The following is a 14,046-nucleotide window of genomic DNA, read 5'->3' on the forward strand; positions in this document are numbered from 1 at the left end:
ACACCCCACCCCCTCCCTGGACACACCCACCTCCCCAATAAGTCACACACAATGTCAAACAGACAAGAGAAGTAACGGCACTTTCATAGACCTGTTGTGGACAGCATGGTGAAAACTGCTGATCACCATTGGGAGCAATACATGTCAGACTCTGCACGCCACATCCTTGCAGAGGGCAGTGGGGAGGTTTTATGTGCGTGTTGTGGCAAACCGGCCCAAACCGTCCACGCGCGCCAGACCCTGATAAGGACAGGAGTTAGGGGGGCAGGTAAACAGGGTGGCTGGCTACCGTGCTGATTGTGGTATGTCACAGGGTGTGTGTGTGACTGTGTGTGTGTGTGTGTGCGTGTGTGTGTGTGTGTGCACGTGTGTGTGTGTGTGTGTGTGTGTGTGCGTGTGTATGTGTGTTTTGGTGGTGATACCTTAGCTGTGGCATATCACAGTGTGTGTGTGTGTGTGTGTTTTGGTGGTGATACCTGGGCTACGGTAGTCTGGGAAACCCTGGGGAGGGTTGGGGTTTGGGGTTGGAATATATATATATATATATATATATATATATGTGTGTGTGTGTGTGTGTGTGTGTGTGTGTGTTTTCTTCAGTTTAACGTCTATTCACTATAAGTGTTTTTAGACGGAAAGGAGTAAAGTAGTGTATAAAGGAAAGGGAATGCATGTGAATATTAGTCTATAGAAAAAAAAAGAAGAAAAAAAAAGGGTTCATGTCATGTATCAGAGGAAAAGTATATTATAAGAAAAAGTCTAAAGAGGTTGTGGTGTGTATTGAATGAGTTGTCATGGGAAGGAGAACATGGATATGCATATCAACAAGTATTAACCTACAGCAATGTAAATATAAATAAGAGTATTAAATATAATACATCAAAAGAGGATGCCAACTGGACTGGAGTTTAAAATTTCTGAAAACATCCTAAGCAATGAATAATCATTCAAAATCTTTTCAGTGGCTAATGAAATATTGGAAGAAAAGTCATCAACTACATCTTTTGGAAGTAACTGTCTTATGCATGGACAATGAATGAGTAGATGGCTTACAGTTATTTGCTTAAGTTATTTCAACTTGGTTGGTATATATATTTATATATATATATATATATATATATATATATATATATGTGTGTGTGTGTGTGTGTGTGTGTGTGTGTGTGTGTGTGTGTGTGTGGCAAGACAAATGCTTTTGTCAGAGAGAAAGGGAGGAGAGGGTGGGATAGAGTGTTTCTGTTTGTGTGCACATGTTCAGATATCATATGTGTATGTGTGTTTGAGCATGAGTGTGTATACATGTGTGTGTGTGTGAACATTGTGTGTGTGTGTGTGTGTGTGTGAACATTGTGTGTGTGTGTGTGTGTGTGTGTGTGTGTGTTCATATTATGTATGCTTGTATGTATATGCATGTGAGAACATGTGTATGTAAACATGTGTGAGCATGTATTTTTTGTCTTCATATGTGCATATATATAATGTTGGTGTGTGTGTCTGTCCATATGTGTTGGTGTGTGTGTGTGTGTGTGTGTGTGTGTGTGTGTGTTAATATGTTATGTATGCATGTGTAAGCATATGTGTGTGCACAGTCATACTTATGCATACACATGCCAACACACAAGCATGAATGTGCATACACACACACACACACACACACACACACACAGAGCGACACCTTAAAAAGGAAAGACTGCCAAGTACTACTAGTAGTACTAGTACTACTCCTGAGTACTACACACAGCCTACAACAAAGTTAAAGCATGAACATCATTTATCATGCTTTTGACATGACTCAAGACTTGGTGCTGATGGAATACACTGGGATTTGCCCGGCATGAATAAGACATCTGTGCTACATACATAGGATACATACAGTTTATACGTACATTTTCACATGCTCTTGGTGCCTTAATTGCAGCCTCTTTAAACCAGTAAACTTGTCTTTAGAAAAAGGAAGTAGTGCAGCCTGATCTTACCCCTTTCATAAGGCGCCCTTCTGATACATGTGTCACATGTACATATTGTAAACCATAAATTAAGACAAGGTCTACCTGTATGCATATACTATACATTCATGGAAAGGACCATCCTTCTGTGTAAATCCTCTGTCATCATCAAGTGATGGGTGACATAACGTTGACTCACAAAGGGGGGCAGGGAGGGTAGAGGTGGGGATTGGGGTGTGGAGGGCATTTCCTGTTATCCAGGGGTTGGTTGTTTCTGGAGGAGATGGGAAGTAGGGAGGGGGGGGTGCAGGTGAGGGGTGAGGGTTGGTCCATATTGATTGTTTGGGTCTTTCTGTTGGTCTGGCCTGGAGATTTATGTGTGTGTGAGGAGGGTGCATGTGTGAGTGTGAAGGGGGGCACGGTATGTGTGTGTGTGTGTGTATGTGTGTACATGTAGTTGTGTGTTTTATTTCATGTGTGTGTACAAGTAGTTGTGTGTTTCATTTTGTGCGTGTGTGTGTATCTGTGTGTACATGTAGTTGTGGGTTTCATTTTGTGTGTGTGTGTAGTTGTGTGTTTAATTTTGTGTGTGTGTGTGTGTGTTTCATTTCGTGTGTGTGTGTGTGTGTGTGTGTGTGTGTGTGTATCTCAACAACCTGCATGTCACATCTGTTGTTTTAAGCAGCAGCTTGTGAGATCTGTACATGACATGGCTTTAAATACATACGTATATATATATATATATATATATATGAATATAATGTACATGTACATTCTCTTGCTTCCTAGTTTACAGTGCTTCTTTTTGTTGGTTATGTTGTTTCTGCACATCGTTAAATGTATGATATATAATGTGTAATGATGGAGGTGCACTTATTGTGTTTATTCTTAGAGTGGGGATACATATACATGTGTATTCAACAGTGACACGTTTTAGATGACAGTTATTTATGGGAATCATGTCTTTTGTTCTTGTTGTTTAACTCATGTGGACACTGTGGTTAAGATTATCCTGCATTTTCCGCAGGTGTGTTTTATCATCAGTTGTCAGGTAAATATTGGTTTGTGTCTGTACCACATGTAATATGTTGGTTGTATTGTGTTACTGTTTGTCACAACATATTTAATCTGTGTGAAATTCGGGCAGCTCTCCCCAGGGAGAGAGCATCACCACCCCTCTGTGTGTGTGTGTGTGTGTGTGTGTGTGTGTTTGTGTGCGTGTGTGTGTGTGTGTGTAACTTGGAAGCATAAACTTAAAAAAAATGATTCACAGGAAGTTTAGCTGTCAAATTGAAATTTGAAGTCATGCGCAGGTGTTTCTTTAATGTGTGTGTGTGTGTGTGTGTGTGTGTGTGTGTGTGTGTGTGTGTTGTGGGTGTTAAAGAGAGTTTGTATGTATGTGTGTCTGTTCATGTGTGTACATGTAATTGCATGACAGAAGAAACTAAACCATTTCTCTCTTCCTTTCTCCTCCCCTTTCACACACACACACATATAATGGTATATACAACTTCAACACATTTGCACACACACGCACACACACACACACAGACACATACGCACACACACACACATACCCACACACATACACACACTCACATGCACATGCTCACTCATGCACACACACACACACGCACGCGCGCGCACACACACACACACACACACACACACACACACACACACACACACGCTCGCACACACACACATGCTCACACACACATATACACACTCACACACACACATGCACACACACACACACACACACACACACACACACACACACACACACACACACACACACAGAGTTGTGACAATCATTGGCATTTGCCCAAGAAGAGACATGGCCGAATAGCTGTCATTATTGTCTGCCTTTCTTGACAGAGGCGCATATGCACATTGGCCTTTCATTATTATAGACCCTTAGGAACGCTTTGCATATTTGGTTGTGTTGCATGGAGCGTCAACTGAAGTTGGTGATCTGTGGATTTTTTTTTTTTCAGTGACCATTTTGATAGCATGGAATTATTTTGTATTTAATAATTCTCTCAGATTGTCAGGGTTCAGTTTATGCGTTTGAAGGTAACGCTGTTGATATTTTTTTGTTTTCACGACTTCTTGCTATGACTACAATGAGTCTTTGTCTGCCTGCTTGTCTTTATTGGTTTTTCTCGTTCTCTCCCCTCCTCTTCATCTCTCTCTCTGTGTCTCTCTCTCTGTCTCTCTCTGTGTGTGTCTCTCTCTCTCTGTGTCTCTGCTTATCCGTCCTTTTCTTTTTATGATCATGTGTGTGCATGTGCACCTCAATTGTTTACAGGCCAGAGGTCTAACATTAAATTCTTTGAGTCCTTGAAGGAGCCCTTGCTTATCTCTCTTTTTCTCTCTGTCTCTCTCCCCCTCTGTCTCTTTCTCTACCTTTCTTTCTCAATGTCTCTCTGTCTCTCCCCCTTCCCTCCCACCTCTCTCTCACGCACTCTCAAGCTTCACCATCCCTCTCTCTGTCTCTCTCTCTCAATCTCTCACCCTCCCCCACTCTGTCACTCTCTTTCTGTTTCCACTCTCTGTCTCTTTAAATCTCTCTTCATCTCTCTCTTTCTTACACACACACACACACACACACACACACACACACACACACACACACACACACACACACACACACACACACACACATCCCTCCCCTCTCTCTCTCTCTCTCTCTCACAAAACTCTAATTCTTTGGATATTTTTATTAAGATTTCTGATACTCAGATACAACCCATCGTACAATATGGCTCAGAATTATGGGGTCTAGATAAAAATGCTACAATACAATGTGAGTCTGTTCATTTATTTGGACTGAAAAAGCTTTTAGGAGTTGAAATGAAGGCACGTAACGATTTAGTATACGGTGAGACGAACAGACATCCAATCTATATAAATTCTGTAGTTAGATATGTTCGATACTGGTTTAAATTACTAAAAATGAATGAAAACAGACTGCTACGTAAATCCTATAATATGTTGTATGATTTAGATTCTAGAGGTAAAAGGAACTGGGCATCAAAGGTACAAACTTGTCTCTGTGAACTGGGCTTTGGATATGTTTGGGAATATCAAGGAGTAGGTAATGAGAATATGTTTCTGAAACTTTTTCATCAGCGTTTGATAGACTGTAGATGGCAAAACTTGGAAAATCATATTCAGTCAAGTGACAGATTCTGTCTCTACAGATCTCATACTTCTACACATTTAGTAAAGAATTATCTTTTGTTTAACATGGAAAGATATCTACGAGCTTTATTAACAAGATTTAGATTTGGCATTTCTGAAATTTATATGCACAGATACCATTATAAGATTGTTGATCACACAGAGAAGTTGTGTCCTTTGCGCAAGCAGTCAAATGAAGATGAAGTGCATTTTGTTTTGATGTGTCCTGTGTTACATGGATTTCGCGTAAGATTTATTCCAAAGAAATATTATGAATGTCCATGTTTGTTTAAATTATGTTTATTGATGGCATCATCTGATGATGGTGTCATGTAATCTTGAATTGTATTTACACAGAGCTTTTAAGTTAAGTGAAACGGTATTATCATAATTTCTTTAACTAATTGTGAAAATGGTGAATGTTTACTGATGGTTATGGTGACATCTGCATACTGTATTATCGCCCTTCATTCATATGGGGCTATGGCCTTGAGTGAATAAATCATGTCAGTCTCACAAAACTCTGTCTCTCCTCCCCACTCTTTCCTCTGTCTCTTCATTTCTGTCTGCATCTCTCTGTCTCGCTGTGAGTCCAGCACTCTTTCTCACCCACCTCCTCTATGTCTCTTACAAAGCTATCTCTTGCTCCCCCTCTCATTCTCTGTCTTTCCCAGTCACATTCTCTCTCTCTCTCTCTCTCTCTCTCTAGCTCTCTGTGTCAATGTCTCTGTCTGCCAGCCTGTCTGTCTGTCTCTCTCTCTTGCTCTCTGTGTGTCTGTGTGTCTCTCTCTGTGTCTGTGTGTCTCGGTCTGTCTGTCAGTCTGTCTCTCTCTCTTGCTCTCTCTGTGTCTGTGTTTCTCTCTCTCTGTCTCTGTCTGTCTGTCCGTCCGTCTGTCTGTCTGTCTCTCTCTCTAGTGTGTGTGTGTGTGTGTGTGTGTGTGTATATATATATCCCATTATCTCTCTCTGTCTTGCATTGTCCCTCTCTCTGTGTCTTGCATTGTCCCCCTCTCTCTCCTCTCTCTCCCTCTGTCTCTCTCTGTTCACACACCAGTCCAGGTGTTGTGGCTGGTGGCCTGTGGGGGGAAGAGCCAGGGGGCGACAGCAGACAAAGGGAGACTGTGTGACTGTGAGTGACCCCACCTGACTGTGTTATAACCTGTTGCTTATTGATTTATTGTGATCCTTGAGCTTGTGTGTGTGTGTGGGAGGGTGGGGTTGGGAGGGGGAGGGGCTTGGGGGGGTGTCATGTATATGTGTGTATGTGTGTGTGTGTTTGGTGTGTCGTGTGTGTGTGGTGTGTCATGTGTGTGTGTGTCTGTTGTTGGGGGGGGGGGGGGGGGCAGGGGGGGGGACTTCTTCTTCTTCTTTCCGTTACACGACCAACATCGACTTGCCGATGACTCTGTCGTGGTTCATGCATGCTGGGTATTTTCGTGTCTCCATAACCCACCGATCACTGACATGGGTTACAGGATCTTTAACGTGCGTATTTGATCTTCTGCGTGCTTATACACACGAAGGGGGTTCAGGCACTAGCAGGTCTGCACATATGTTGACCTGGGAGATCGGAAAAATCTCCACCCTTTACCCACCAGGCGCCGTTACCGTGATTCAAACCCGGGACCCTCAGATTGAAAGTCCAACGCTTTAACCACTCGGCTATTGCGCCCGTCGAATGGGGAATGGAGAGGGGGTTGGCAGCTACCTTGCATCTACCTCCGCCCCCCTGCTCCGCCTCCATTACCCTCCCCTCCTCCTCCCCCCTCCCCTTATACCCTCCCCTTCCCTTCCCCATCTCAGGATTTTCCCATTTGTATACTCCTAATCAGTCTCTGCGTGATTGTCCTTTGTTAAGCAGCCACTTCTCTTTTGCATGGTGGAAGATTTTAGTCTGTTAGGATGCTTTGGATTCAGAGTTCAAATGATATGATACTTCTGTTTAAGATGGAAAGTGTTGGTTTCTGGGTCTGGAGCCCTGTTTTCTTTTTCCTTGTTTCATTTTTGAAAAAAAAAAAAAAATCATTAAAATCCATTACAATGAGTTTGACAGGTTAACAAATGTAATGGTTTGGTTGCATAAATTTGTGAGGACATAAAGGGATGCATTTATGCATATATGCAAACATACATTTAGTATACACACACACACACATGCATGCACATGTATGCATACACATGCAAGCACACCCAATTTGAGGATTGTGTGGTTACACACACACACATTCGTACATGCACATACACACACACACTCTCTCACACACACACACACACACACACACACACACACACACACACACACACACACCAGTACCCAACCACAGACAGACACACACAGACATATGCACAGAGACACACAGACTCACACATAGACACACACACACACACACACACACACACACAATATGGTGATCAGGGAAGGGTGTGACAATTACTCATTCGTTTTGTTTGTTTGTTTGTTTCAGGTTTTTGTTGTTTTTTAAGCTTTGAAGTTTGATATTTGTTGACCAGCATTTAAATGAGCTTTAATTGTTTTAATTGCAAGAAGCAGACAATAAAGTGCTTTGAACCGAACTGAATTGAACTCATGTATACACAATTATATTTTTATGAAACATAACTCACTAGGTTCTGTGACATCTTAAAAAACGTCATGCATGCTTTGATGTTTTAGCTGGTCGATAAACCCAATTTGAGTATTGTGTTCACACACACACACACACACACACACACACACCTACACACACACACACACACACACACACACACACACACACACACACACACACAGATACACACAGAGACACACAGAGAGACACACACACACACACACACACACACACACACACACAGCTCCTACCCCTCACACCCCAGCTTGCTCCACACACACACACACACACACACACATAAAGCATTAAGTGTCTCTGCAGCCAGTTTGCAATGAAGCAATGTGCTCATTTGAAAGGGAAATTTATACATCTTTATTTTTCCACCCTGCAGATGACCGAACAATTGCTAACGGCAGCGTTGTGACTTTTTCTTTAACCCCACTGACACACACACAGACACACACACACACACACACACACACACACACACACACACACACACCATTTCACCCAATGCCCTTGGTCCCAACATGGGTGGAAGGAATACATTTTCTTGATTCTTTATTCCCTTTTTTTTTTTTTTTTTTTTTTTGCGTGTGTGTGTGTGTGTTTGTATGCATGTGTGTGTGTAAGGAGGTGCACTTAATGCAGTCTTACCTCACAGGCCGGAAATTACAAGTGATCTGATATGCTGACATTTTGTTTTTGTTTTATATTGTGTGTGTGTGTGTGTGTGACTGTGCTTGTATGTGACTGTGTGTGTGTGTGTGTGTGCGTGTATGTGACTGTGCGTATGTGTGTGTGTATGACTCTGTGTGTGTATGTGTGTGTGTGTGTGTAGTAGTAGTAGTCTTCAGTTTAACGTCTTCCACTTTAAGTATGTCTATGTGTGCATGAATGTGCATGTTTTTCATTTGCTCATGGAAAATAATCTCTGCCAATTGTTTAGATCAGTTTCGACAGAGTTCAACTCAGCTGACACAGAATTGTTTAAAAATCTGTTGAAAATGTTCAATGATAAAAGAGAGATATTTTACTGTGGTTCACAATCATGCAGTGTATATGTTGACCTAAGTATGAACTGTAAAAAGGTGTACCATGAGCTGACATTATGTAGATCAACTGTTATCATTATTATCTTTATTGTTATTATTTTGATCAATATTGTTATTGTTTACATTATATGAATTTTTATATTGTTATCATAATTATTATTATTGTTATTATAATTACAGTTACCCCCACTGCTGTCCTGCAGGCCAAAGTCTGACACAGCTATCATACAAAGTATACATGATGCTGATATATCATTATATTGCTTTTGTTGCTATTTGATAATCTATGAGTATGATGATGATGATGAGTATCATTGTTATTATCATTGTCATTGTTCTTCTTATCATTAGTATTGTTATGAAGATGATGATGTAGATGGTGATGAATACCGTTTCCCCATTTTGTCCTGCCATCACTGCATCAAACGCTAATCCTATCTGACGTTGCAGGAACCAGAGGTTTATCAATGGCAGACGGCTGAAAGCTGAGGGTATCCTCCGGTTTCTTCAGACGACAACCCCCCCCCCCCCCAGACGGGTGAGGTCAGAGGTCAAGACGGGTGAGGTCAAGGAGGTCAAGGTCAAGACGTGTCCACACAGACTCCTCACAGAGACAGCAGCAGCGGAGGTGGCAGCAGCAGAACTGCAGAGCTCTTCACCATGGCATCGAGTTCCGGTCTGGCTGCTATGGACGAAGATGGTTAGTGTTGGACGTTGTCAGTGTGGTGGTGGGTTGAAGGGGTGTGCGGGGAGGGTGGGTGGTGTGGAAGGTGTTGGGGAGGGGTTGTTAGGTGTTTGTGTATGTCTGTGTGAATGTATTTGTGTGTGTTACTGTTAAACATTGAGTGTGGAATTTTCTCATCGACTGCAAGTGATCCAGGGTGGTTGCTAGATGTTGCTCAGACTTTTTTTGTTTTCCAGCCTGTCACACTCATACATCTTCAACTTCTTTTTTGGTCTTTTTCTTTATCTTCCTCATCTTCTTCTTTGTCTTATTTTTCTTCATTGTCTTCTTCTGCTGTGTCATCTTCTCCTTCATGTCCTTCTTCATTGTCATGGTCTTCTTCTTCATCTTCTTTGTCTTCTTCTTCCTCATTGTTTTCTCCTCTTTCATCTTCTTCTGCTTTATCATCGTCATCATCATCATCATCATCTTCTTCTTCTTCTTCTTCTTTGTCTTCATTGTCTTCTTCTTCCTCATTGTCTTCTCCTCTTTCATCTTCTTCTTCTTCTGCTTTATCATTGTCATCATCATCATCTTCTTCTTCTCCTTTGTCCTCATTGTCTTCATCTTCTTCCTATTTTGTTTCATTTTTCTGCCTGCAAGGGTGTTTTTTTGTTGTTTTTTTGTTGTTTTTTGTTTTTTTTTGCAAGGGTGTTTATTTTACTTAGTCAAAGAGGATTTTTTTAAAACATGATTTTGCCAAGACCAAACCTTTTGTTGCCATTTGGTTCTTTTACTTGCACTAAATGCATGCTGCACGCAGGATCCTGGTTCATCGTCTCATCAGAAAGACTAGCACCCAGACTACCACTCAGGGTCTAGTGGAGTGTGGGGAGGGAGGGCGGAGTAATAACCCTGGTTCATATATGAGACCTGAACCCAAGGAAGTGCCATACCACTGGGCCACCACTCTACACAGTGTACTGTCTTTTCCTGTCCACCCCCTCCCCCTCCTCTTCACTGCACTGATGAACTTGTGGACAGTGTGCTATGGTAGAAAGGACAAAATGCAAATAGCGTAACTTATGTAGATACCTATCCGTGTCATTTCCTTTATGTTCAAGTCAATTTCTTCTTATCTCTGCCTTTGTGATGGCTTGCCCACTGGTGGTGTGGAGGCACACACACACACACACTCCCTAGGGAGAGAAAGAGAAACAGTGATAGAAAGAGTGAGACAGACTGAAAGACTCCGGAAAGAGAGACAGACAGACAGAGGACTGTGGGAGAGTATCACTTTTGCCTCAGGGTAGTGTGTCCAGAGAGACAGAGAGAGTGGTTCACCCATGATTTGTTTTTGTGGGTTAGCATGACTAAACAAGTTAGGCGTGGGAAGAAAGAGAGCGAAGACGCTGATAAAAATCTGCAGGAAAAAGGTCCGGTTTGATCCATTGTTAAATGGGCAGAGACAGAGAGAGAGAGATAGAAATGGGGAGGGCGAGGGGAGAGAGAAAGAGATCATCATCTTTGGAAAGCTTGTGTCTTTGAGTGATTGTTTGGAGTGGAAGGAAGGTCAGCAAAGGAGAGAGGTTCTTTTGTGGGTTCCACCAGGAAGATGGAAAGAAACACACTTACATCCTTGTGCACACACATGTGCTCAGATTCAGTTTCAAGGAGGTGTCAAAGCATGTGGACTGATCAGTATTCATCACTCCACATCTGTGCAGGAAAACACACACACTTGTGCTGGTCCCTGACCAATGCGTAAACTCAGCACATTGGTCAGGCCTTGAGAAGTTCTTACAGGTTCATGCATGCATGCACACAAACACGCACGCACGCATGCATATATACATGCACACACACACACACACATGTATGCATATGTATGCACACTCACACACACACAAGATCAAGATTTAATTAATCTTTGACCCCTTTTGGGCCATGGAGGATTTAAGAAAACAACATAATCAAGAACACAGCTGGATTTGTTGTAACGTTTGCATCAGTTAAGGTAAAATAAGGGTTAACACACACGTGCACACACATGCATGCAGACACAAACACACACACACACACACACACACACACACACACACACATTTATGCATACACACACATGCAGACTTGTTCACAATCAGATAAGTGTATCCACACGCATGATTATCTTTTGGCAGTTGTTTGAAGGAATTATTGAGGAGAGAAAAAAAGATATCCTGACATATGAGCATGACCATTAGAAAACATACAAAGAGCAGGATATTCAGTCCACATACCTGGGCTAGAACCTGCAAAACAAATCGTTTGAATAAATACAGGAAGAATTTTACAATTTTTGTAGCTTGGAGACGAATGGATTTGCTGAGAATGTGTTGTGGTAATTGATTTCCCCCCCCCCCCCCCCCCACGTATGGCGACATAAGGGTTGAACAGAATCGACCATTGCGTGTAGCTGTGAAGGAACTTGAATGTTGAGGTGGTTGTAACACCTTGCTTACTTCCCAGGTTTGTTGCACCTGTGCATAAGTTGAGAGACAGTTCAACTTGCCTCATCTGTGCTATTTCTCTTAAAATAATACCGTTGACTTGCATGTGTGTGCAGTGTGTGACAGCATGCAAGTGTGTGGGGGACTGGGGGGTATAGTTGTGAGTGTATGCCTGTGCAGCTGGGCGTGTGTGTGTGTGTGTGCGTGTATGTTAGTGATATGGTGTGTGTGTGTGTGTGTTAGTGTGCGTGTGTGTTTGTGCTAGTGATGTGGTGTGTGTGTGTTTGTGGTGTGTGTGTGTGTGTGTGTGTGTGTGATTTCACCCAATACTGACAACATTTTCTTTGTAAAAAAAAAAAAAAAAAAGAGAGAGAGAGAGTTTCTGTTTCTGTTTTGTTTTATCAAAGAAAACAACAGAACTTACGTTGAATAATTGGAGAACCATGACATCATTGCTATTGCATGTGATGATCAAACATTAAAAATAAAAGAAGCAAAATTACGCCCACAACCATAGCTTTCAACTTAGTCACAGATAGAAGAAGTAACCTTCCTAATGACATAGCATTCAGTTTAACCCCTTGCGTGTGCATGCATTGTATAATTAGAGTCACCTGTACTTCATTAGTGTATAGCCAGTAGTGACTGTTTAAGTTAGTGTGGAGGAAACCTGAGTCTGTGTTGTGAATACTGTTTCTTGGATTGAAACAAACAAACAAGCAGAAACAAACAAGCAAACAAAACATCTGAATGCACAAGAAGGATCATTTATGTGTGACTCATAGCCTATGGGCCTGGAAAAATCTGGGGAAGAGCTCTGTGCAGTGCCCTACACAGAGTTAAGGGAGAAGTTGTTTCAGGTTAAGGTGTCAAAGCATGCAAACTGATCCATAAATGATAAACACATAAAAGAAATGATTAAAAAAAAAAAAAAAAAAATGCACACACACACACACACACACACACACACACACATTGACTGTGACCATCAGAACAGCAGAGGAGGTAACTGCTGTCCAGACTGTCTGGGCTGGAATTTGATTATAGTGGAGAGTGTCTTGCCCAAGTTCAGCCAAGAGGGTTTTAGGACAGTCAGCTTTGGGATGGTTCCCAAAGGCCAACTAGCCCCCAAGGCTGCAGCACAAAGGGCCGGTGCAACTTTGCCTCCCGGTTTGAGAGTCATAGTCCTTCACAAAAGACAAAGCTGTAATTAGTGTAAATGATTTCTCATTGCAGTGGAGAATATCTGTATATAAAAGTATTGGGATTATTTACATCACCTTTCTTGTAAATGGGGGGAATAATAGATTCTATCCAGTTATTCAGGTATAGACCATTATCAGACAGTTTATTATACAACTTAACAAAGAAAAGGACTACTTGTTCAGAAGAATGTTTTTCAGTTCACTAATAATTCCATCAGGACCAGTTTGCTGACACAGAGAGACTGAGAGAAAGAGAATACAGAGGACCAGAAGGATCTGACATGAATATGTGTGTTTAACTGTTAATAAGAATGAAAGAAGATTGTTGGAAACTGAAATGGCTGAATGTTACATAATAATAGCTGTTAGAGTGAAAAACATTATCATAAAATGATAATGATGATGAAAATAAAATTTTTCAAAGATGATAAAAACAACTCCAAGTGGTAAACCTCAGAATCACCCAAATTCCCCTTCAGGGGGGACAAGTCAGCCAGAGATCAAAGAGAAAGAACTTGTATTGTGTTCCTTCCCAATAAATCAATAATATTGACTTCTACCAAGCTATTTTAAGAAACATGAAGGGTCTGTACTGTAAAAGCTTCACAGCTTATATCCCTTCTCTCCTACTACTACTACTACTACCACCACCACTACTACCACTTCTCTGACTGCTACTACTGCTTCTGCTGCTGCTGCTGCTGCTGCTGCTGTTGCTACTACTACTTCTTGCATACTACTACTACTACTACCACTAAAGGCTGTCATTAAAAATAGACTGAACTTGGTAAATTATGTCTGTCGAGAATGTCTGTAAAGAAAGGCTTAACCAATATCAGTTCTGCATAAGATATTAAACAGTTAATTAAATATTTGATGAGCAGTGAAA

General features: G+C 41.5%; 1 protein-coding gene across 2 annotated transcripts in view; it reads left to right on the forward strand.

Moving 5' to 3' along the window:
• LOC143298994 (uncharacterized) overlaps positions 1-14,046 on the forward strand; it is a 96,470-nt gene that overhangs the window by 3,919 nt on the left and 78,505 nt on the right. For both annotated transcript variants that reach the window (XM_076612053.1, XM_076612054.1), the window contains exon 2: positions 9,250-9,499. In XM_076612053.1, coding sequence (XP_076468168.1) covers positions 9,460-9,499 — 40 coding nt within the window. In that variant the 5' untranslated portion in view covers positions 9,250-9,459. The remainder of the gene's footprint in view (positions 1-9,249; positions 9,500-14,046) is intronic.

This window comes from Babylonia areolata, chromosome 24 (assembly GCF_041734735.1).
Source record: "Babylonia areolata isolate BAREFJ2019XMU chromosome 24, ASM4173473v1, whole genome shotgun sequence".
NCBI lineage: Eukaryota > Metazoa > Mollusca > Gastropoda > Neogastropoda > Buccinidae > Babylonia > Babylonia areolata.